This window comes from Tachypleus tridentatus, chromosome 10 (genome assembly GCF_004210375.1).
Source record: "Tachypleus tridentatus isolate NWPU-2018 chromosome 10, ASM421037v1, whole genome shotgun sequence".
In the NCBI taxonomy this organism is placed as follows: domain Eukaryota; kingdom Metazoa; phylum Arthropoda; class Merostomata; order Xiphosura; family Limulidae; genus Tachypleus; species Tachypleus tridentatus.
The window spans coordinates 34,733,808-34,761,526 of NC_134834.1; the positions used below are offsets into that span (position 1 = coordinate 34,733,808).

The 27,719-nt window shown below is 31.8% G+C and overlaps 1 protein-coding gene across 17 annotated transcripts in view; it reads right to left on the minus strand.

Annotated features, from left to right (window-relative positions):
- LOC143229038 (E3 ubiquitin-protein ligase RNF4-like) overlaps positions 1-27,719 on the minus strand; it is a 63,625-nt gene that overhangs the window by 17,967 nt on the left and 17,939 nt on the right. For 16 of the 17 annotated variants that reach the window (XM_076460719.1, XM_076460721.1, XM_076460727.1 and 13 more), the window contains 4 exons: positions 17,153-17,255; positions 16,367-16,452; positions 15,474-15,682; positions 6,809-6,890 (listed from right to left, as the gene is read on the minus strand). In XM_076460719.1, the coding sequence (XP_076316834.1) occupies positions 6,809-6,890; positions 15,474-15,682; positions 16,367-16,452; positions 17,153-17,186 (411 nt within the window). In that variant the 5' untranslated portion in view covers positions 17,187-17,255. Of the gene's footprint in view, positions 1-6,808; positions 6,891-15,473; positions 15,683-16,366; positions 16,453-17,152; positions 17,256-26,388; positions 27,356-27,719 lie in introns of those variants that run through there. The other variant, XM_076460731.1, reaches the window with a different exon arrangement.

The following is a 27,719-nucleotide window of genomic DNA, read 5'->3' on the forward strand; positions in this document are numbered from 1 at the left end:
CTAAGAGAGCCGCCCGTCTACAGGAATTCAAGGCTAGAGTGGTGTGTTAGGGCTGGACACCTTAACCACCAGAATCCTCCCCTCCCCTTTACGGGTCACCCACACACGGCAAACAGGTGGGTGGATGTTTAGATCCAAGAGAGATAAACCGAAAGAACAGAACCTTCCCTAGGAGGTCCCCTCACTATGTACAGGAATCCTCACCAAGGGGCTTTAGCAAAGAACATCGATTTGTACCCCAGGAGATGGAAGAGAGGACATGGAGGATGTTCAGTGCCCTTGTACACTTGACATGTAGCTGTGTGATGTATAGAATGAAGGTCAGCTTACAGAAAAAGATAAGCTCCAAGAACTTTGCCTTAGAGACCACAGAAAAATCTCCAAGAAAAAAAAATTAACAGCTCACACCTTACCTTTGTGGATTGTTTTTGCTGTTTCTTGAGAGAGTTGCCATGTTGAATGCTACCATTGTCATTTTTAACAGCAAAAACTCTCATGTTAGATATATCAAAAGTCTTCCAAAACATTTTTCAATATGTTATGGCAATATGGTCATCACAAGGAGCAATCTACTTTCCATATATCACATGGTTTTTCCCAAACAGAGTTATTAACACAATTTCCTAGTATTATTAAGACTCAATACTTAAAAGAAAAAAAAAATCATTATTTACAAAACACAGAGGTCAAAAGAAAAATTAAAACTTTTAGAAAACTTATGAATTATTTAAAGTAGAAAGTTATATATTGCACTTATAAATCATTTTTATCAAACAACTAGACAATATTAACTCTTTCACTAAGTGCTCAATCAATTTGACCTAAATCTTGACACCAAATTGAACTTTGAAGTTTCCATACTATAAATTTTAACACATTTTGAATCTTTTCACAAAATTTTGCAAGCTTTCACCAAGAATTATAAGTCTTCTGTAAACAATAAATCAGAATCTTTATACCAAAAATGTCTCTATGAATGCATGAAATCAAAGTGTAGACTGCTCCAAGTGCAAAGTGATTTTCATGTTAACATTAAAAATGCTTTTCTTTATTTGAAAATTGTCAAAGCTGACTTGTGTAATTTCTCAGACTTCCCAAATAAATTTTAAACTTTTTTCCCAGTAAAACTTTATATTTTATCCATCATTTTCTCTAATCTAATTCTTTATATGGTCTGTCAATTTAATCAAACCTCTAATCCCCATTAAAAAAAAAGGTATTATTATTTTCTAGAATGGCTTTAATTTGTGAGATGAAATTAGATATGGTTATCCTAAATAGTTTAAGCTTTTGGCAATAGGATCGGTGTAAAATACACGAGTTCATGTACACATTGGTACATGTTAAGTATTTATACTATATCTTTTGATGCAGTATGCATATCTTCACAATATTTGCTACACTTTCAGTAAATATTGCATGTTTTTGTACACAAAAAATTAGATTTTTTAATGAAGTATTTATTAAAGATTTCTTTGTGAAAATACTGAATCTTTTTCATTACTAGTCTGAGTGTAAAGTGACTTACATGTTATGATTAAAAACTATTCTTTGCCCAAAAGTCTCAAATGTTATTTGTGTAATCTCTAAAACTTCCTAAATAAATCTGAAATATTTGTTTTCAGTAAGACTTTATATTTTGTCTGTTATTTTGTTTACCCTAACTATGTGGGGTCTGTCAATTTTACTGACCTCGTAACCTTGTTTGCAGTAAGAAGAGGGTATTCTACCTTCTACTCCAAAAACAGGTATCAGAACAGAAAAAGATGTTCTGTAATAAGAACTCCTTCCACAAACAGGCACACCTAACCCAGCCAACATCAGATCCACTGGAACCAACATTTAGCAAATGTGAGAAGGTGAAGAACTCAGAAGGGTGTTTCCTCCCTGGTCCAAAACATGGTAGCATTGGAAAATTTTTTGTCCTCTCCAGTAGGAAGAGGGTATTCAGCCTCAGTGGGTGTTCTTGCTTCAACCAACACACATGACCCCTTGGAACTAATATCTGGCAGATGTTAGATAGAAAGTTGTGCCAGCTGGAGGAGCAAAGTGCAAAATACAACAAAGTACTACATTCAATACCTGGCAGCAACTGGAATTATATATCAAGTCTATAGTAAGAAGGATATCATGCCATCTACACCAGCAGAATGCACTGTGCTACTCTCAACTGAGTGGTATTGTGCACACTCAGGAGGACAGGACTCCATGGTCTAGTAACTAATAAGTGACAAGGGCTACCATGCTCTACTTAATAAAAGGAGCAAAAAAATGCATTGTAGAGTACAGAAATCCAGCACCACAGGCAGTGAAATAGGTAACCATAATAACCTATTTTGAAAAACAGAAAGATCACTTTGATGGAATCAATTAGCCAACACCTGTCAGCATCTGGAATAGCACATCAGGTCTACAATAGGAAGAACTTCAACACCACAGGGCATAATTAAGACTAAGTATACCAGGGTAGTCAACATTTGGCACAGAGCAGAGTCCAAATATCCAATAAAGGCCCTAACAAAGAAAAAAAAAATGAATGGAGTACTTACCACTCACAGCAATGACGATGTCTTCCAAGGGGCAATGGAAATGTGTAGCCTAGGGTTTGTTAAGGTGATGGATACGATGGGAAGAAAATACTAAAAATGTGATAGTCATCATGAGAAAAGGAATAAAAACACCAGGCTAATTAACTGGTGAATTCAACCCAAAAGGATAATGGGTAAAAGGCTATGAGTGATAGTCATCATGAGAAAAGGAATAAAAACACCAGGCTAATTAACTGGTGAATTCAACCCAAAAGGATAATGGGTAAAAGGCTATGAGAAAGGTGAAGATTTTCTGAGAGAAACAAATGGATTTGGGAACCATAGAATGGTGTAGTACATGTTTTATACCACTAAAGAGCCCTGACTGAGTAAAGGAAGCAGCAGGACTGTAACAGCCATAAAAGTGAGAAACAGATGCAATATAGAGGTATCCTCATGATCAGATGGAGTCTTGGACATGAAAAAATGATCAGAAAAAGGAGAACATAGGAACTAAGAAAAAAAAATGTAGTGAATACAAGCATATCAATATTCAAGCACACCAACAAGAGCAAGAACAGGGATTTCAAGAAATGGCAACTTATAGAACACAAAGACATAAGATCCAATACAGAATGGAGAAGAGCATGGAGGACAACATAGAGGTACTAATTCAGAAAGGAAGAAAGGTGGGGACAACAAACAAAATGGAAGGAACAAAACAACACGAATAAGACTAGCAAAAGGAAAACATAAGCAAAGATAATGTCACCCTATAGCCAACAACAGAAGAAACTGAAAGGTCCTGCTTTCAAAAATGAAGGCAAAAAGGATGAAAATGAAGGAAGCTACACATAAAAATCCAGTCCTCTGAGCAAGAGATTGGAAAAGGGTGTGTGAAGATGAAGTACAGGTACAGATAGATAATGTATGCTGAAGTATTAGAGATAAAGAAAGAGAGGGAAGCAATACTAAAAACCAGTTCAGTGCAGTAGTGGGAATCATGAGAAAGCCAACCAATAAGTAACTGGAAGCAGAACTACTCAAAATAGGCTGAAGTACAACAAGGACACACTAGAGAAAGTGAATAGGAAGATAAGCATATTGGCATCAACCTAACTAAGAGCATTGACTGTTCCCATCAGAGGACGAGAAACAAAAATCAAGGTTATGGTGTATTGAGAAGAGTGGCAAAAGTTTCAAAATCTGAAACCCCCACAAAACACTCAACACCCTAAAAGTGGGTAGATTTGAAGATCACATCATAGAGAGAAGCTTGTTGGGACAAGATAACCAATACACAACCAGATTCAGGGCAGCTGAATTATGATATGCCATCAAAGTGATGGGACAGCAGCAGGCTAAGTACAGAGGATCCACTGTGAAAAATAGAGATATATCAACCAAGTGCTCCTTGCCTGGTGATCTAAGAGACTATCACAGAAGTGTTGGAATGAACCATCACCAATCAGTCCCTAGGAGACAGCGGGAAGTGAAGGAAAACCTGACAAACATTAAGATGTTCAAAGATTGATATTGAGCAAGGACTCAGAAAGAGACCATCACTCCAAAGCCTCCTTAGTGATGAGATACACTCCAACCATAAAAAGAGGGATTTGTAAAAGGTGAAAGTACGACAAAAATAGAAAAGGTTAATCAAATTAATGGGGTCAAATCCTCACCAAGAGAGAAGCAATATCAATGCTGCAAGTCTAAATAAAGGAAGTTGAAATGATGATAATCAAAAACATGATAATTTACAGTATGTGAGGGGTCAAGGCATACATACTCCTGAATATAAATGCTCCCCAAAACAACTCTCATGAACCTTAATTTTCAGGGAAGGAGGAAACAGTAAAATATTGACTCAAAGATAAAAGGAATACAGGAACTGGGAGATAAATATATACCTGAATAACCAAATCCATCAAATGGGAAAAAGATCCAGGGCAAGTCCCCCAAAACACTGATTTAGAAGCATTCTTAGGAGAATAAAAGCTATCCAAATTCAGACCTTCCCTATTACTGAAAATAATGATAAGATATTCATCAGTTTGTTATGTTTTTTGCATGAAATTGGTTAACTACCAATGGACCAGAGTTGTCACTTTTTGGGTTAAAAAATTGTGATTCTGATCAGTTGGATATGATCAGTAATCCTGCTGCAGCAGCTGTAGTCATGACCAGCTGAAATTGCAAGTGCATAATTCATGATCTTGAAAGAGAAGAGAAAACAAATGAGACTGAAAACAGTAAAAAACAATGCAATTAAAGTAGAAAACATATAATAGCAAAAAATTCTGAATAATTGAATCAAACCACAAGTAAAAATACATCTGTTAAATCAGACTGCCAACTGAAAAGTGATTAACAGTGGCACATTCCTGTTGGTAGAAAGTTGCTGCATAATCATTTGCATGTTAGTATGCAGAAATAAAGAAACTTTAAAACCTAGTGGCAAGTGAAAACTTGCATCTATAGAGAGCAGTATAAGTCTGGAAAACTTTTTTGTAACTGGAAGTAGGATATAGTATCAGAATTTTAGTTATTTTTAAGATAATAAATTATAAAAATGCATGAAAAACAAGAAATATAATGCTTATTTGAGTCTTTTATGTTATTGTCAACTTTCAATGAAACTTAACTCTAACTTTTTTTTTACTACAGGTACTACAACACAAAATAAATCTTTAGTTAATTAAATAGTACACCTAAGAACACAGTATAATAACAAGTAAAAGGCATACAATATCTTGTAATTATAACAATGTTTCTAGCTTTCTAACTGTGCAATAAGAACCATACAATTACAGCTAACATCATCAACACATTTCCCATGGGAATAAAGTTTAAGCTGAAAACAAAACACATGACCTTCTGTAAAGGAAATAATGTAATACATGTCATTTGACACACTTAAACTTTGGCTTTCTATTGGTTATAAACAATGTAGTATTAAGCACCATACAGAACTGCTGGCAATTTATAAAAGAGAGGATGTGACAAGTGGGCATGTCAGGAGGGTAGTAAATACATGAAAGAAGAGAAAATACCTAGAGGGCAAATGTCACAATTTTCATACTAGGAAAAAACTGATAATTTTTAAAAAATATTTTCTTATAAAATTAAGAGCTTAAAACTTGTACAATATTAAAATTTGCTTTATTAACTATGTTTTTCTCTCAAGTTTATTTGTACATCATGATAATAAAGTAATTTAATTAAATGTGGAATATAACTCTCTAAAAAGACATGGCATACTCATTTTGATCTGCCTGTAGAGAGACGATTAATGTTTCATGAAAGTCAAAACAGAGTAAATACATCATATGTGAAACTTTCTTTCAGCATTGATACTTTACCTTGGTAATAAACAACAGTTGACAATAACACACTTCTTACCTGCCAAAAGCGCATTATCGTTGCACTTAACAAATCTCCAACTGCTATTTCCTGTTCAACCACAATTCTATCAAATTCATCAAAAGTACATTTAATACAAAATTATATTCATGTTCTGTTATATTTTACTTTACTATTTTAACTATTAACTCTACTTAAAAATGTTAATAGCTCTTCAGAGTATTGAGTAAGAATTTCAAAATTCAAGTACTTTTCCAGGCCTCAAAATCAAATTTTAAAATTTAATGAATTTTCAAGACTGTATAAATTTTGTTAGACATTGCAGCCCTGTGATGGCACCTTCTGCAAAGGAAACTATGCTGCAGAGCTACTGTTAAGATTCACTGTTGTCAGACAGAACATGACCAGATATGGTTACAAGGAGTCTAAGGGTGTGGTGTGGTGAGGAACAAAATATGTTTGGATAAAACATACTCAACCCTCTGTAAACATGAATAATCACAAAATAATAGGTTTAAAATGTTATGAAGCACAAAAATAAATGATATTAGGCCTATATAAACATAACATAATTTTTTTGAATATACATTAATGTCATAGAAAGTTACATTACCAAAAGATGAACAGTCTACTTCAGTTCATTCTGCAAACTACAAAAAGGAATTATGATTGAGATACAGATTATGTTAAAAAAGTGCTACACTAAATGCTATCAGATGTAATGCAAGCTGAAATCTACTCCCACACAAAAACAGGTGTTATGACTCATAGGCATCATATTACAATTACATAAAGAAAAAAGGGTTGAAATAAGCTATTCAAGCATACTTCTGTATATCAGTATGATAATCACTAGTCATTTAAGAATGTATTTCTTTCCAAGATCACACATACATTAACAATTAATATTTGCTTACAGTTCTTTCTGAATCAAAACAAACTGGACAAGTTATATTCTTCCTGAGAGGAGAATCATCATCATCATCATTCTTCTTGGATCTTAAAATTTAACAAAAAATTCATAATTACTTTGGAAGATGGATTTCTAAATAGTGTTTACTACAATACAAATCAACTGAAATAGGAATCTGTTTACACACACTAAGTTAATTAAGAGTAAAATGGATATTACGAATCTTTGAAAACCAAATCTCAGTACATTTTGAAATCACATAAATGAAAATACTTGAAAACTAATAATAGTCTTATTAATAATAAAACTATGTAAAATTAATTGTGCTTATTCGTTACTATAAACTATGGCAGCCATTCTCAAGTTTAACTTTTCATTTTTAAATGTGGAACAAATGTGAATAATCATGAAAGTGGCTTTCTCTTGTTATTATTTTGACAATTTGATTGATCTTTTATTTATACGTACATTTCTTATTAATCGACAAATTCTTCAGAATACTTAGATTTTTGAAAAAAACACTTTCATATATTATGAAGAACAGGCATTTTTGAAGCTACTAAATATTCTTGCAAAACAATCATGACAATTAAACTGCTGTCATCTATAGAGGATTTAGTATGTTATATTAACCCTATGTTATTGGCATTGACCCATTAAACCCACCCTGTATCTACAAAGCTAGGCATAATAAAGTTTATAATTCTGAAACTACCATACACATTAGTATGGAAATCCAAAACGTGTGTAATCTAAAACAAAGTTTAAAACCACAACAATGGAACAAAATTAAATTTATACACATATTCATTTTAATATTTTCACATTCTCTTAATCTCATGTTGAATTGAAGATGACACATGAAAGAGTCAGAATTAGTATCTTTAAAAATTTGATATTTTCATCATTGTGAATTTAAACTTTATTTTATTACACATATTTTCACAACATTTCTCAAGCTGCTAGAAATATTATAAATCTGTTACACAAAAAAAATAAAATAAAATATTTTTTTAATAAAATATCTCTTAAAATTTGTCTGTGAAGTTCTTAAGCCTTCACTGAGTCAATCTGAGTGAGACATGATTTTAATGTTGAGAATAAAAATATTTTTTTCATAGTCTCATATTTTGATAGTAAAACCTACACAATTTCTTAAAGAAAATCACAAGTTTTTCAGTGAAACTTAATATTTAGTCAATTATTTTCTCCACAACACACATGAACACACTGGTGAAATCAACTTACAGTTAAAGAACTAAAAGAGAAAATAGAGTGTACCATTGTTGTCTACTTTATTGCATAATTTTGATAATGTCTGATTGCCATTCTTTTTATTTTCACACTTTTTACTGTTAACCTTTTCATATGATTTCTTTAATTTCATAGTTTTACTGATCTTCCCATCTCAAGCAATAACCACAAATGGAAGCTCATTACCCACATGTCATAAACACAAGTGAAGTACATGACCTGTATGATTTTTGCAAGTAAAAGCTGAAACTGCACTGCACTTGATTTTTTTTTCAATTAAGTTAGTTCTTCAAAACATAATTCATGTAAATTTCAAACATGCATTTTTAGAATATAAAAAATACATTAGGTTTCAGAATAGAATGTTCCAAAACTACAATAGTTCAAATGAATTTCTAACTATGTCATGAACAGGTTCTAAACTTTTATTAACTTCACAAAGTTGAACAAAATTTTCTCATATAAACTACTTAAAAAATAAAACAATAATAACAATCTAAGGGAGAAAATGCTTTTTCTTTTGGACAAGTGAGTTAGATAAACTAATGTTCTGTCAAAACATGTAGTATGTTCCATTATCAATAAACTTTCTTCCTTATGCTTATAAATCATTATTCACCTACATATTATTATTTCTTTATAGACTAATATGATTGAAAGAGCTTCACTGCTGGGTTTAACAAATTTATATTTCAGCAAATTGAGAAGGTAGAAGGTTCAAATTTTATATTCTGGGTTGACAATATATATTTAGTTTGTACTTCTAATGGGCTAGAAGATAACTCTGAAAGCCATATAGAGGAAGAGAAAAAAAATTAAAAATATAGTTGCATCATGTAATACAGAGAAATTAAAACTCACATAAAACATGGAATTATAAAATATCTTTTAATACTGTGATGTTGAAAAAAAACTTGTTTAATAAGATTTAAAATAAACTCCATAAAACATCATGACATATGCATTTTGGCCTAGATGATAAAAAGTTACAACTTTTTTTTTTTTTTTTTGGGGGGGGGTATGTAACAAACCTTTTCCAATGCATATTATTCATATTATTCATATATTCAGATGAAAATGATCTGTAAGTAAAGGCATTGAAAAGCAAAGAAATATGAATCAACATGGGACACTAACCAGGAAAATCCAGAAAGATTTGTAATATCACATACCCCAGCCACAGTAAGTAAATGTCTTGCTAAAGAGCAGTAATATTCTAATAAACTGAATATACAATGAAAAAGTACAACTTAAAAACTGGCCAACAGGGTACTGATTCACCAAAATAAGACTTCCAGTTATACCTCCTATTCAACTATTGCATACCTTAATCAGCTGGAAAATGACTTTAGAACTCATACTGTTCTATATAAAGATATATCAATTAAGATATTTATATGCAAAAACGGCTCGTTTGGGCTGAGAAAACACTTTTACATAGAAGAGCGAACAACGTTTCGACCTTCTTCGGTCATCGTCAGGTCGAAGAAGGTCGAAACGTTGTTCGCTCTTCTATGTAAAAGTGTTTTCTCAGCCCAAACGAGCTGTTTTGCATATAAATTTCTCAACAAGTGGGTTTCTCGTCATCACTGACAATTAAGATATTGTATGTAATGCCTGTATATTTAGATGTAATGAGACTATCAAAACAAATATGGGAAACCACTGTTCTCACTAGTTAAGATTATGGAATACTACCATAAAAGTGTGGTTTGCTTTGGAGATATGAATTGAAAAATACACTGCAAGGCTATTATCAAGACATGTGCCTGTTAAACAGACCATGCCCAGACGTGGTGACACGGACTGTAATGACATGGTGAGGCATTTTACTATAATATATTCAGCCTAACAATTATTTACTATATTGTCAGGTGATTCTTTGTCATAAGGTTTTGATACCTGATTTTCATTGCATTCTTTAAAACTGAAAGTAGAATTAAACTTCCATAAATTTTGCATTTTAAAATTGGAAACTTTCATTAAATATATGAAGAATGCTCAGAAATTTTCAGAATGACTAAATATAATGTTAACATCACAAAATTTTAAGTTCAAAGTAACTATTTTAGGCTGGTGATAAACTGCAGTTTAATATACGCACTACTCCAATTCTTTACACTATTAACCCTTTTATCTCATCTGGTAAGTACACATGATGACCTTTCACAGTTATAATAAACCACATTTTTACCAAAGTATTTTAATAATATTGACAATAAAATTTAGTTTATAATTCAAAGTTTTATATTACACAAGCTTTAAGTTATTAATTTTAAAAGAAAATATTTAAATTCTTATTTGTCACTTCTCTATGTCACATGATGTATCTCTTTTAATTCTTATTTTCAGATTTTTTGTTTTCCCTTTCACTGGTTTCAGATTGTCAAATCAATTAGAAACACAAACTATAGATATTGCCAAGCAAGAATTAAGATTAGAATCTCCCACCTTTTAACATTTTTTAAGATGTCAATGAATTTATCACATCCACCAAAAGAGCAGCTCCCATCCATTTATATTTTTGAAGCCACTTACTCACATCTACTTGTCATGCAAACATGTTTATGACAAATCAGATAACTCTCTGTTTATTTCTGAACAATAAAGCTTGAAGTTCAAAAAGAAAGCTTTAATGCATACTAAAGCCCTTGCTCCAAGCATTAACAAAATTTTAAGTCATTTATAACACAGTCAGAAAGACAGAAACTGGAGTAGTTTTGGGAGACGTTATTCTAGTGCTTGACATAATTTTTGTGTTCTAAAATGCATATTTCAAAAATACATGAATTTCTAGTAGTACACTAAAAACAAAGTGAGTACTAGCAAAGTTACAGTTTATATTTATTTTAAAGGCTGTTGGGTATGAATATTAAAACTTTAATTAAAATGAAGTACAGAACAATGTTTCAAACTTCTTAGGTCATCTTCAGGTTAGCAAAGATAGTTTGAAACTGACTTTTGCTGGGCACAAGTCTTAGGAACAAGAATGTGAATGGGTATAACAATGTAGGGAACTTTGAAATAAGATGTTAGGCTAGTAAATAATATAGGCATAAAGGTGTTCCTTTATATCAGTTCAATTTTAGTTTGAGTTCTTGTATAAGTAAGGCTTTTTTGATTTTGTATTTGTTTGTTTCCCTACTTGTTGATGTTGATGTTTCTATGATTATGTTGTGCTTACTGGATTTGCAGTGTTCAAAATGGTGCAAAGGTGCTTTTATGTGTTCTTTGTATCTGGTTTCCATTTGTTGGCTTGTGTCTCCAATATAAAAGTTGTGGCAGTTGTTGCATTGTATTTTATATATAAATGAAAGCCTGTCTGGAGGACTTTGCCAGAATAATAGTGATCTATTCTGTACAAACTGAAAGGGACAATGAAACAAAAGAAAATAGCCACTGAAAAGAAGATAACTTTGATAGCAATTCCATCGATAACCAACAACCTATCTTTCTAGGTAGAGCTGAAAAAACCACATCTATTTTGCCCAAAACACACCCCAAAATATTATCTTAAACAACTTTTTCAAAGAATTCTCACACAAAACCATCATCATAATTTCACACGAAAGAAAGCTAAAAATTGATAGAAAAATATTTATATGAAGTGCTTCATTGAAAATTATAATGCTTTTGTGTACAACAGAATTTTACTTTACAATGAAAGCTTGTCAAATTTCATGAAGTTACAAATAATAATTTCAGGACTATAGTAAAAGTACGTATGGTTTCACAGGTGGAGATAGGGTTAGTCTAATGAACAATGCTGTTAACACAGGGTTAATATTTTTATGCTAACACATAACTAGTAATGTATTAATTTTCTTAATGCTTCTAAATTTATGTAAATTAAAAACTTCTAATGTCACCAATTAATGTATCAAACAAGGCAATATCTAGCTGTATTAATTAGCATGAGTCATTAGTTCAGTAGTCTTAACTTTGGGCATAAATAATAAGTTTAATTAAAAGCCACTTCATTTTACTAAGTGGAAAACTGTTTGATTTAATTGTTAGACATGTTTTATTTTAAATACTCATGAGAACTGAACATCTACTATTCAATCTTTGTCTTTGGTGTCCAAACTATACATCTGGAAAAAAAATAGTGTATTAGAAAAGAGCTTTTTATGTTCATTGATTTCCATATATGGAATTTCAAATTCACATATACAAATATATATGTTCATGGATACATTAGTATTTTATTGAGCTGATAAACAGATATAAATGTCTAAAATAATAAACTGGTCATAAATACCAAATTTAACTTGAGTATATATGCATTTCATTTTATATTTTAAATACCATCGTACAGCAATTTGTGTTACCATTTCACCTCAACATGAGTATCTGTTTGTGAGAGTGTAAATAGAAGTTTGCACAACCCCATATAAAACTAAGCAAAACAACTAATCACAAGTTTGTTGGTATAAACTGTAACGTATAATGTACTGGAGGTCAACAAACTTGTTCACTAATTACCTCCGTTACCAAAGGTGGATAGAGGTTGGACTATCATCCATGTGTGTGTGTGTGTGTGTTTCAGCAAGATTTCTCAAAAATGGCAAACTAGATTTGGACAAAAGTTGGCATACCTTTGGATTATGACCCAACTTTGAAGTGATTAGATTTTGATGGTTCAAGGTTACAGACTAGACATGAAAATAAATAAAACCTTATCTGTTAACATAGGAACCAATTTTTCATACTATTTTTGTTCTGTAAAACTGTCAAAAATGATCAGATAAAACTTGGTGAACCTACTTAAGAGTATTATTCCTCACTGTCCTACCAATACTGGTCTGTGTCTATTGATAATGATGGACACATGGATATATTTTCATATTTATCAAGAGCTAAATATGATTAATGCTGCATGGAGGATGTATGAGTTCTACTATGTGCCCCTCTAGTTACAAGAATACAACAGTTGAAAAGCAATGAATTCTTAAGGAAGTAATCTAGAAAAAACACAATTGCTGATATGTCAACAGCTCAATGCTTACGTAAAATTCAAATAAGTTTATGGAATGTGTATTTCTTAAACAGGAAAAAAACCATATATTACAAAAATATTAGTGGGATATATATACACATATTTATATGTTATAACAAGACCAGAGACTTTTAATTTTAGAAGAACTCCAAATCTTAAATCCAATGCAGTAAGTCTTTTGATCCATGAATGAAATATCTGCTGTCACAATAATGAATAAAACATTGTCAAGTATAAGATAAGATTTTTTTACTGATAATTTAACATGTTAAATTAAATGGGATCCTTTCCTTTTATTACAGAATATCTTCTTGTCTTTTGTTATATTATTAAAATTTTTCGTTTATGTTTTATATTTCAGCATCAAAGAAACAGAGTAAATAGACTCTAAGTTCCAGTTATCACAAAGAGGGTGTAGAAATCCCATATTCGCATAAGTACTACCTTCATTACTAACATGCATGAAAAATAAAACTCAGTACTGCAAACCTGAATATCTGCTCTGCTGTAACACAGTATATGATTACACAATATATCATTTTTAATAAACTAATACAGAACACATCTTCACCTCTAATGAAGCACAGTAACATTTACAAATACTATTTTAAATGCATGAAAGTAAATTAATAAAAAACAAATGTATGTTCTACTTTTCACAACTGGTTGTGACAGAATATAAACTTGACATGTTGTATTACCCTTTTACCACTTTGAAATCCTCAATGAGTAAGTTAATAGGAATGTGTACAACAACAACAACAAACTGTGACCTGCCATGATTTCAATCACAAATATTAAATGAGTATTTAAAAAAATTTTGGAATCACCATTATTTGTTTCATAGCAAGGCATAAGAAGTATCAGCTTGTTAAGTGTCTAAGTGTAAAAATTAATTTAATAAAAAATTACATGTGTAAAAAAAAACATGATCAACTCAGCACATATAAATTATTAATGAAATTTATAATATCTTTATTATTTAATGGATGTTCTCATGACACATATTCTGAGTTAAATAAAAAAACAGGAACATTTATATCCTCCTAATTAACTCTTTCAACATGGGCTTATTTATTTTGACCAACCATATGAATTCTTTGTAATCATTTAAAGCTTTTCAGATTTAATATTTCTATTTTTCAATACAGTGTGTATATCTTCACAAAATTTAGTCTTTCAGTTAACATTACAAGTCTTTCAAATACAAAAAATAATATTTTATGAAGTATTCTTAATAGAGATTTGTCTCTGAATACATTGAGTATTTGTTTTGAAGTCTGTAAATCACTCAAGACATGTTCAGCTCATGTTACGCGATTGGATTACATTACTCAAGAGCTACTACAACTTCGTTTTCTATGTGATAAGAGCCATTGCAAATTCATCCAAACTAGTGTTAACTTTCTCATGGAAATGAAGCTTGTACTCTGAGTGAAACTAATGATTACCTGTTCAAAACACAACATTATATAATAATACGTCATTTGATAGATGAAAGCATTAGCTTCCTATTGGTTAAAGGTAATATATAGTTCAACCTAAAAAAGAAGTCTTAACAAATCCTAAAATGGAAAATGTGAAAGGTGGGTGTGCCAGGAGAGGTCTGATTTTCTAATCGATAGCTGTACAACCAAACAAAATTGAAAGCGATAAATATTATGGATGTCTGTGTTATGACGATTTTATGATGAGTAACTTACCTTTAATTTCGAAGTTACTGGATGTGCGGTGGATTGTTAGCTAAAATTGTTATACTAATTTGTATAACAAACAAAAATAGTTATTTTTAATTAAGCACAAAGCTACTCAATGGGCTATCTGTGCTCTGCCCACCATGGGTATCAAAACCTAGTTTTAAGCATTGTAAGTCTGCAGACATACCACTGTGCCACTGAGGGGCCACAAAAAATAGTTATTTAATATCTTAAATGTAAAAAACTAAAACCTTATGCTACGTGTAGATATGATATCCGTAGCAACAAAGTTAATAAATTCTTTGCAAAAGTATTTAAAAGAAATGAGTTAGTATTTACATACAATAAGAAATTGTGAGACACTGTACTAATGTTTTCCTCTCAAAAATTAATCATGTTAATTTATTTCTTAAAGCCTCTTGTAAAATTATGAAAAGGCCAGTTCTGGAACCCTTATGTAAGAAAATTCAAATACTTATAGTAGAACAATTTTCATAATCATATAATGGTTTTTTGCAAGAATGTGAATACATGTTAATATCTTGAAGGAAAAGTAAACTTCAGAGATTAGTTGCTACCCCCTGAGCGATATTCTAATGATATAAGTTACTAATCATTAACTGCTATAGAAACTAACTAAATATTTATTAAAAGCCAATTATTATCGATTAACTGTAAAGAAGTTAAACACTTCTTGGTAATCTATATCCGCTACTTACACATTTCTTGAAATTCCAAGATCAAAAACAAGTAAATTGTTGTCCCTTTCATGACCATTATCCTGTTGATCAAACCCTGAAAAGCTTGATCTGCTAGTGGTCTGGTACATTCTAAATGGTAAATAAGAATGTCGTCTTCGCAAAGCTCGCAAAGTTCTTTGCTCCGTTTGGATTTCACTTTGTCGAAATGGTGAAACCAAATGAGAAAACTTTAAAAAATATATAATAATATTTATATTATAATAACTTGATTTGTCATGAAATAACTTTAAGACTTTCTTAAAAAATAAAAAAAAATATTTTCAAGTGCTATGTTTCCTATATCTATAAACCATGTAATTCCATTTTTTTCACATCCTGTAGATCTACGTTTTAATTTTGGTCATAAGAGGACTTTGGTTTTATTTATTTTAGATAACATTTTTTGTTTGTAAGAAACTTTGGCATGAAAATGCAAGTATAATGAAAAACAAAATTAAATCTGTCAGTATACAACTACAGAATCAAGGTTACACTGCCAAACCTTTTGATGAAACACATACATATTTAAGAAAGCTTGAAACTGGCATGAAAGGCTATATGTCCAATTAAAAGAAAGATAAAAATAACTTTGGTCTAGAATATTATTGCAAATGATTCTACAGTTACAATTTCATTTACAAAACATTCAAGAGCAGTAACTGAAAATTCAAATCATTTCTCTAATCACAACATTAACTTCTGTTAATAACATCTTTATTGTTACAGTATGCAAGAGATAAATATTCACAAATGTAAGCCTTGAACCAACACTTATAACTGCTCATAAGTTTCTAAGCAATGACTCATCATTAAATACATGCATTTTAACAGTAAAAAATATTTGTAAGATTTAATACTATTGAGGTTCTTACTTCGATACTTGTATCATTCAGAGAAGTCAGATCAACCACCTCTTCTTCTTCACCTTCTCTAGTAAGGTCAATGCAAGAAGGAAGGTCTGACAAATGTGAAAATATTCTATATTAGGTATGTATAAGCATACCCTTTGAAACATATAGTGACAAGCAACAAGTTAATTCAATAACTTTGTCATTAGAGATGTATTAACTATCAAATTGTTACCACGAAAAATAGGATTTAATGTTTCTTTATACAGAAATCTTATGTCCCTTGTGATAAATGACTAAATAAAGTGATATGTATTTTTGATATCTTAAATAAATTAAACTCATGAAATATTCTTAGGTATTACATATAGATAAATTACAACTAATCAGATCTGTTTAAGACTTTTAAAACATCTTCATATATTTCAAATGAAATTTGAAAAGGTGAAATAACAGGAAATAATCAATGACATGTAAATCAACCCTAAAGGTACTACATGTTCTTCACATCAAGCCTCACAGGGAAAGGTTTCTTGTTCCAAGTTTAAATTAATGTACTTTACGTTCCTTAAATGGAAAACTGAAACACTAACAAATACATTCATTATTACATCTTCAAAATTAGCTACAAGTACTTTTAGCCAATAAACTGGATATCTTTTATGCAATACACTTTGACCATTTGACTGCATGCACTTTGGTTTCATAGAATTCAATACTTTGGACAAAATCATCCATGATCATGTTACTATACACAGAATATTTATTTTAGCAAAAAGTAATTGTGTAATGTTTCAAAAAAGTACACACCACGAGATGTATTACACAAGTCAATAATTTCCATGCTGTGTTGACATCTGTAAGTGTGCTGAATGATTGACACTTGCTATCTTCTCTTTTGACTTGCAATTATCTACAATCAAATTAAAAAATCACTACCATTTTCCAATATAATGAGCCAATATTGCTGAATAATTTGATGTATTTGATGTATTAAATTTGAAGAAAATTCATCCACAGTAGTTACAGAATACAAAGAAACTGATCACCAATATGGCTTAAAAGAAAGATCGTTGATACACCAAAAAAAAACTGTTATCTTCCTGTTTTTAATCTCTTGATTTTCAACAAGTCAGCACATATAAATATGTTACAATATCAGTGCTGGCTACAAACGTTATGGCTTTCATCCAACTAAAAGAATGGCCTAACTGAATATGAAAGAATGCAAAATTATTAAAAAAGAATATAATATCACTGTAACACATCAGTTCAGTTATACAGTAGAAATGAGGGTGGGAAAAATGGTTGTTAAGCTATTTAAAGCATTGTGCAGATAAAGTGAGACACAGTAATGTATAAAACAAAACAAAAAATAGGTGGGATACTCTTGAATTGTTGGTTGCTAAAACCTTTTAACTGCAGAAACTATTAAAAACCTCTATTTAGACATATCTTTAACAAAGAAACTCTTACAACTTTTTTTTTTTTTTAAACTGAAAAAGATGTTGCTTAAGTGGATATGCCGAATAGAACATATAGGGATGGTCATACAATTACTATGAGATGGTGGTTGTTTGGCTATTTTTCTTTTGTCGTAACCTCAGTTGATCATCTAATGGAAAATGGTCAATGAAATTGTTATCTTTATGTTGAACCTTGAACTTTCAGACTGCATTTTTAGTTGTAACAGTGTAGTATGGTTCAGACACAATAGATATCAATGTGCCTCTGTAGGGTTACTGTATTCCCCCCCAGAAGAAGTAATACAAAAGGTATCATGTTTTTATACTTTGTTGTAAGCACTGTGGTTGGTTAATTTAGTGTTTTATGGCACAAAGCAGCTAGGCTATCTGCATCAAACATCCAGTAAAAAGGTAAAAGTAAAGTAAATGTAATAAAATTCATAAAAGGAAATGAAGGTACAACAAAACAGAGTTTAAAAACATAAATAGCATCAAACCAATGTTGACATCAAGTCTTCAACGTTACGAGAGAAACTACAGTAAGAGAAGTTGTAAAGGACTTCCTGTAGCATAATGGTAATTATCATAACCCACCAGGAAGACTAACAGGTAAGTACAAGAACTACCATCAGCCACCTAAAGTTGGCCTTTCCTGTCCTGGTTCTAAGTTATGTGTCATTATGGCCATTTTCAAAATGTAAAGTAATAAAAGTTTTAAAAGAGTGTAGCAAAAGTTTAATAATAACTCGCCAGGATGACTAACGGATAGCTCAAACAGCAGCGTTAGTCACCTGAAGTTGGCCTTTCCAGTCCTGCTGTTAAGTTATTTAATGTTATGGCCATTTTCTAATTTCAAATCAAACTAGAGAGACTGTGATTCTTATAAGGGAACCACATTAAAAAATTTTAATGTATAAAGTAAAAAAAACTTAAATGACATTGAAAAGATTAATGGTCTTTAAAAAACTAAAAACTTTATCAAAACATGTTTAAAATGGAGCTGTCATTACAACTCTCAACAATGGCTCCATTTTAAACACATTCTGATAAAGTTTTTAGTTTTTTAAAGACTACATACTGGTGCATCAGTTCCAGATAAAAGAAAACGATGAGTTAAAAAACTGTAACTAATGCGTAGTCTAATTAGAACAACTTCCTCCTTCCGATCCTTACGGAAGCAAAATGGCCAAAGTCCAATATAGGGTTTTATTTGGAAAAGCTTGTTTTTGCGTTGCTCACTCCAAGTTGACTGCCAGCTGACATGAAGCCAAGCCTTGAATACATGTATGGAATAGGCACAGAGGTGCTAACTTACGAGGTGCTGTGTCTGTGAGCTCGTTCCCACAAATACCAACGTAGCTCAATATCCAGTAAAACTAGATAGAAGTAGATATTAAAGAGAAATGGGCCAGTCAGTTTTGAATATTGATGAGAACAGGGTGTGAACCAATGTGAAGTGATTTCAGGGCCAGTAGAGAACTAAGCGAGTCAATATAAATAGTGCAGTTGGAGTACTCCTTAGCTTCTATGTGATCCAAGGCAACAGAAATGGTGTACAGTTCAGCAGTGAACACAGAAGCTGTAGAAGGGATTCTGAGCACAACCACCGAACTGCAACAAACCATGGCAGAGCCCACAGAGTCACCTGATTTTGAACCATCCTTATAAATAGGAATGGAAATATTGTTTGAAAGATGTTCAGTAAATAAAAGACGGTACTTCCAATCGGGAGTATCTGCTTTTCTCAGATGACTTAAAGATAGGTCCCATTTGGGGACTGTAATAAGCCATGGTGGGATAGGCTGACCAATGTTATCCAAGGACAGACCCAATTCATCCAACTGCACCTGGATAAGAAAGCCAAAAGGAGCAATGGCAGATCATCTGTTCTGAAAAAGTATGGCCCACTGAGGAAGAAAAACACAACCCCAGGTGGGATGCTTTGATAAAGGAACGAAGTTTCAAAGCATATAGTAAAGACAGTTGCAAACGGCAAAGGTGCAAAGAAGGTTCATGAGATTCTATGTATAAGCTCTGAATTGGGAGGGTGCAGAAAGCCCCAGTGCAGAGCCAAAGTCCTTGATGATGAATGGGGTAAAGCATTTTTAAAGCTGAGGGTCTTGCAGAGCCATAGACCAGTGATCCATAGTCGAGTTTCAATGGAATAAAAGCACAATATATCTTTAGCATCGATCTGCTCCCTAAGTGGTGGTAGAGAGGACACAGAGGATGCTCAGTGCTCTTGTACATTTGACCCACTTAATGTGTGATATAAAGGTCAGCTTATGGTCAAAGATAAGCCCCAAGAACTTAATCAGGGACCACAGGCAGCACAACTTCACCGATACGAAGGTCAGGATCAGGGTGAATACCCTGTTGATGGCAAAAGTGCATGCAAACGGTTTTAGAGAGAAAGAAATTAAAGCCGTTTGTCGCGGTCCACTTCAGTACACAATTTAGGGCAGTTTGTAGCTGCCGCTCAATATATCTCATGTTCGATGGCTGACATGAGATGTGAAAGTCATTGACATAGAGTCTGTTTGCAACAGTGAAAGGGAGTTATTCAGTGATGGCATTGACCTTGATACTGTAAAGTGTGACACTCAAAACACGGCCCTGAGGGAATCCAAGTTCAAGTAGAAAAGAACAGGAAAGTGTCGAACCCACACGAACTTGGAATCTCCTATCCATTAAAAAAGTTTTAATAAAAATGGACAAATGGCCACGTAACCCATATATATGGAGGTCTAGCAAAATGCCATACCTCCATGTTGTGTCATAAGCCTTCTCAATGTCAAAGAATATTGACATAAGATGTTGTCATTTGAGAAAGGCTGATTCAAGTTGAATCAGGTGGTCCATGGTGGAGTGCTGTCGTCAGAACCCACACTGGGTGGGCAAGAGGAGGTTGTTTGATTCAAAGAACCAAACAAAACGAGCATTAACCATCCTCTCTGAGGTCTTACAGAGACAGCTCGTCAAAGCAATTGGACGGTAGTTTGAAGGAATCTTGGGATCTTTCCCAGGCTTAGAGAAAGGTAAGACAATAGCCTGGCACCAGGCATCAGGAAAAACATTTTCCTGCCAGATCCAGTTAAAAACAATTAGAAGAATATCAAGAGAAACAGGAGACAGAAGGCACAGCATGTCATAGTGTATGTCATCAGGCTGATCAATGTACTGCCAGACCGATGAAGGGCCAGTTTGAGTTTCACCGGTGTAAAGGGAAGATTATAGTCACATAGACAATCACCTAAAAAAGAAAGAGGTGATTGCTCTGTCCGAGTCTTGATGGCTAAGAAGGTGGAGGAAGAAGCAGAAGTGCTAGATACCTAGCAAAAGCTTTCACCTAGAGTATCGGTGATGCTCCAGATATCAGCTACTTCCTGGCCATCAGAGAGTAAGATCGAGAGGGGACAGAATTGTATTGCTCACTGACCTATCAAATCTTGTTCCATATGACTTTGAAACTGGTGGTAGAAAATATGCCAGTTGTAAAGTTAATCCAAGATTCCTTCTGGCTTTGACATCTTATCCTTCGAGCATGTGCATGAGTTTAAGCATTGTGAGGCAATGACAAATCTCTGTGTCAAATGGTATATCAAATCAATCAGAATATGAAAGACCTCAGTTCTTTGATCATTCTTCCATGAGCCATTTTCTTCCACTGATCCCCAAGACCGTTCATGAACATTTCAAGAACATCATCGTTGAATCAATCTATATACTTCTGGCCATAAATATTACTGTGTGGTGGATGTAAGAGCCAAATCAAGAGTAAATTCCTTCATAAAGTAGCTGGAACTTAATTTACTTCTTGTATCTCTTTTTGAATTACATGAGGATTCATTAACTTATTCCCACCATGTTTTGGAGATATTTTTTTACAGCATGAGTTAATCCATAACCTGAACAACCATAATGGTTGGACATGAAGTATATTCCACAACATGAATCCTTATATTTGCATGTAAACACTGCATTAGAATTTCTTTACTGTTCTCTACCACATTTTACTTGACTTGTCCATCAACAAAATCGTTTCAGTAAAAGTAGAGTTTAATAAATATTTAGAAATGCATGTAACATACACTGTTAAACGTGTATTGAAAAAGTCCTACCTTTTCTCTAAATTAGTTGTTGATTCTCAAACATAAGAATCAACAATATATGATGTGTGTATGTAAAATACTAGTGATTGCTAGTAATATTGCCAGCTGATTAGGATCTCACCTAATTAGTATAAAAGGTAGCCACTGCAACATGTGGGGAGACAGTTTTAACATTGTTGGTTTGCTACAGTCAGTATACTATAAACCTCGGAAGCTATAACGGTGATAAGTACTTATTAATTGGAAAACTACAGATATTTTACCAGGAATGTTTACAGATTTCAAACATTACACACCAGTTTACTTTAGTGAATTAACTTTGGCCGTTAGTATTTCTACAAGGACATTAGCTACTGTCATTAGTGGAAAATTTACGTGTTCAGTGAAACAGCTGGTTAGCTACACATCAAAGAGAAGTGTACTGATTCTAACACAAAATTAATTTGGTCTTTGTGAACCACTGATAAAATATTCAGTTCCAGATTAAAAAGAAGACTTATTATTGTTTAGTAGTTTGTAAAACTTTTGTATATAAATTATTTGTAATACCTATTTCTAAAAAACATTATTATAAATTGTATTGTTGTTTCTATGTTAAAATATAATTGAGCATACAAATCTTCTGAGCAAATATTATATATTTCATATGTATTGAGATTCAGTTAACTTTTAAATTAAAATTTTTGGCTATTCGAAATTGTAATATGCAATGCATGTCACATAATAAATTGGAAACTAGTCCAATATATATTATAATATGTAACATAATAAATTAAGGGATCATGTCTAAGATCTGAATTAGAGATAAAATTTGTTCAAAATTCAAATTCAAATCTTAATTCATTTTATATGTATCAGTGCCAACAAGATTTGTCCATGCATGATTATCAAGATTTTCTTAAATCACCCTTTCTTGAACTAGAAAAACAAATATAGTGAATTTGTTCAAAATTGCCAAAATTTTAGAAGTTAAAAAATCAAAGCTAGAATTAAAAAAGAAAATTATTGAAATATTAGTCTATGATGACTTGTTATCTGAGGAAGCATTAGGAAAATATTATCTTAACTAGCCAACAAGAGTTGAGTGATAAGTTAGAAATCCAATTGAAACTCAATGCTCATGAGAAAATGGAGACCACCAAATGTACCAGCTTCATGGACCTGTGTTGTAGTTTATCAAATTGTTGTTCCAAAAGCATATTACACTGCACAACAAAGTTTTTGCTTCTTGAACACTATTGGATGTTCCTTATAGATTATTTTGCTGCTGATCATGAAAATCACATCCAAATTTGCCCATCATGTATTGTTTCATCAAAATCTTCAGTTTCACCAGGACATTGCTACAATAGAAAAATGATATCATGGCAACTGGAATCTGTCAATGCTTGCTGACTACTGTTGGACACTGAAACATGATGCACCAAACATTCAATACAAACAAAAATCAGGAGCAAAACACTTTTAATTATGTTGAACTTAATAGCGTATTAGAAACATAAACGCAATTAAATACATTACCGCCGGTAAACAGTTAACTGTCTATTTCTCAGAGTTCCTACGTGATGAAGCAAAATCAAAACTATATTTGTGCATACCCACCAGGTACCTGTCACAATTAGTAAAAACTTTAAAAAAAAACTGTTGTGCAGTGTTATTGTAAGATACTGAAAATTGCCCAGAAACTCCCCATGGGTGGTCATTGAGGTATCAACAACACCAGTGAAAAAATCATTATACATTTCTTTTGGCCAAAAATTAGGCAAGATGTTTCTCAGTTTTGACATGACAATTGGTCAGAAATAATAACCAGAAATTTCCTGTTGCTCCTTTGAAACCTATCCCAGTTTTCGTAGAAAACTTTAGTCATATGATTATTAATTGTATTAAACCAAAAAGATAACATTTGCACTGAAGCACTTTCACATGCTATGTAATTTTATTATCATAAGGTTATTTATAGTGATTGTGTTATATACTGTCATGATTATTGAAGTTGTATAATTTTTTGATAATGTATATTTAATGTATTGTTATCGATGCACATATAACTCTCTAAGAAGGGAGGTGTAATGGATTTACAGTTATGCACTTATTTTATTATCTATATTTCTTTGAATTCAATATATATTTAGAAGTGCTTGTAATGTATATTGTTAAATGCGTCTCACAAAAATGCTGCCTGTTCTCTAAATTTGCAGAAGATTCTTGAACATCAGTATCAAGAATGTACAATGAGAGTATGTGAAACACACTAGAAATTGCCAATATCACTACCAACTGAATTTGAAAATATAGCCTAATGAGTATAAAAGGTTCCCATCACAACAAACGGAGACAGTTTTAATATTGTTGGTTTGCTGTAGTATAAACCTTGGAAGCTATAATTATGATACATGCTCCTTAATTGGAAAACTACAGATGAAAACTACATTTCATCAGAAATGTTCATAGATTTCAAACATTACAGACCATTTTACTTCAGTGAATTAACTTCAGATATTAGTATTTCTTTCAAGGATATTAAATATTATTGCCAGTGGAAAACTAAAAGTGTGCTCAGCAAGTTAGAAATTGAGAGAAGTATACCAAAGTCTTAACATAGAATTAACCTGCTCTCTCTGAACCATCAATAAAAGATTCAGTTCCAGATCAGATAGATGACTCAGCACTATTTGTAAGTTTGTAAAACTTTTGTATGTAAATTATTATTTGTAATAACTATTTATGATAATCGTTATAATAAACTGTAATGTTTGTATATTAAAATATATTTTTGTTTAGAAAGAAAATTGGATGTATCAATTTTGTTGGCAAATATAATAAATTGGATACATATTGACATTTATTTAACCTTAAATTCAAATTTCCAGTCATTTGGAAATTGTAATACATAATGTAACATAATAAATCTGAGACTCATTAGAGATAAATTATCATAAGTAACACAAGTCATAGGAAAAAGAAAAAACCATAATGGGTTATCATTTCTTGATCAATTTAAAGATTACCATGACTCATATAATGCAAGTTAAAAATGATACTGACATGATTTTAAATAGTTTTGAGAATTACGTGAAATCCAATCTGTCAAGAAAAAGCAGTTAAATGAGTTAAATATGAATGACCACATAATTGTGAAACTTAGCAACAAGTGCAAAAGCTTTGTTTTAATGGATACATTCACTGTAGAAAGCATTTAAGTATATCTTGAAGATAACCTAATTACAAACCACTTAACAAAAACACCACAGCCTACAAATGAACTCGAAAATGATGCTAAGTTACATTTTGAAGAACTTTAAAAGTAAAACCAGTACATCCCTGCAACATCTACACAAACTTTAAAGCTTCTCATTCAAAACTCCTTGAACTGCACAGGCTACCCAGAGATCATAAATCTGCCACACTTATAAGACCCATAGTCTCCATATTTACATAAGAAAATCTGTACCTCAATTACTTAAAATGCTACTTCACTTTCTCCTTAACAAAAAACCCTTTATACCTAAATAGCAGTAAAGACTCTCAGAATAGGTTACATGAGGATGATTTACAGGTAAGTTAGAAAACTATCCTATTTACTCTCTATGTTGTTTCTATGTAGCCTTACATTCCTATTGAATAGAATATAAGCTCATTTATGAATCTTATTAGACTGACTGCCCTTTCTACTACCCTGTAAAACTTGTTAAAAATGCTCTTGGATTTGTTTTCAACAAGTTACTTTAAGTTGAATTCAGCTTTCAATAAACAAACCAAAAAGATAACTCTGGACAACAATATTGCTGTCATTTTAACCCCTATTTTCACAAATTTGTTTGAACCATCATCTCTTATTCAGAATTTTGGAACTAGTCTTGAATCTGCTAAGCAGTGCGGATATAGTGCTGGAATTTTTGGTACATCGAATCAGGTACTCCATTCTTTTCTGGAATTCACTGAATTCCTTAATAATCAACTCCCCAAAATAAAGCTCACGCTCACACTTACTCACACTATTAATGTATGGAAGTCTATACTCTTTCTTGATGCTATAGACACTACTTTAAACAGCAAATTTACTGCTACTGTATATTCCAAAAAAATGTGTTAAAACCATTACTATTCTACATTATAATTCACAACATCCATCATTTACTAAATGGAATATCATTATCAGTCAACTTAATGGAACTGAAAACAATCTGCAGCACCATGTATGGTATGACACAAAACAGGATGAAACTTCCAAAACTACAACTGTCCAATGGTTATTCATATAGTTACATTACTAAAACATTCCACAATTTTGGCTCAAAAGATTTTAAAAGACAACAGCAAAAAATTAAATCATAATATCAAAACAGTGTTTCATGGATTATGCCCTTTTTGAATAAATCTTCAACTATGTCTTTGACAAGAAAATTAGGCAATTGAGTTTAAATATCCACAATGTACAAAAACTGGTAAAAACTGAAATACATACCTACTTGTTCAGTCTTCAATAACAATCCATTAAAATCCAAAAGTGCTTTGTTGAGAACATTGGTTTTAAGAAATTCTGCACACTTTGCTACATCACAATAGGGTTAAGTTTACTTGTTAAAATTCCAGATGCAAAATTAGCTTTGAAAGAACAGATTAAAGCATTTTCTGTGCATTTATGATGTGCATCATTTTGAAAACTTACCTAAGTAAAAGTAACAATGAAACATTATAAAGGGTATTAGTTTAAAAATTTGAACTGCTTATGACAAGTGTTTGCTAAATGCTCCTAAATACCTTTCCATATTATATGAAATTTCACCTATTTTATACAAATGGCAAGCAACAGACTTTCATTCTACATGTTATCTTACTTAGGTATGTGGTGGTGGTATCACATGAATAAGTATATTCAAAAGTTATGAACAACCTTCAAACTTAGAATAATGGGTGTGACAGGAAAACATTTTATATCTTCTACCTACTTTTGTTCTCTGTAGTAGTTTGTTTCTATTCTGCCCAAGAGAATATAGCTGTGATGTATCTAAATCAGTCTTTTCCAGCCTTTCACATTACAGTGCCTGCTTCAGCAAACAATGAGTTTTCATACTCTCTTCTGATAAATTTTAGACTAAATTTTTATTAAAATGTAAATTGTAAAGCAATAATAGTCATTTCTCATGGTTTAATTTTAACAAATATAACTTTGAAACCCTCAAAACTTTTTGATGGACAATTGTTTTTATTAGTAAAGACCTGCCTAGTTTTATAATAAAGATCATGTCTGTTTTATTAAACTTGCCCATTCTCCTTATTTCACATGAACTAAGAAAAACCCAGTCCAGTTATCAGATTCAAATTATAATTCTTATTTCTTGAACAAATCTGCTGTTATTATGGAGTCTTTCTAACACTTGTCATAAAAACCAGTTTTTGTATAAATAAACCACAAGAAGAGAAGAAGTTTATTTAAAATAAACCAGCAAATATCTTAATTCTTTTCTCATTTAAAAACTAATATAAGGGTACTTTGACATAATGTAAGAATAAACTGAAAGAACAGTAAATTTATTTTTAATGATTTGCTAAGTTTTTCTGAACTCCCAGAAAGTAATCAATAGAAAAAAAATTCACTGGCAAGTAGTAATGAGATTGAAAAATGTCTAATTAGGTTTTGCAGCATTTAATATTTGTTTAACAAACTGCTGGATTGCCTATTATACGACTAATTTTGAGCCTCTGATAGCACTAATTTGCATAGTTAACTGATGATGTCATCATACCTACTACTTTAAATTTGATTTAAACCTTACACTATGGGCTCAGTCCCAG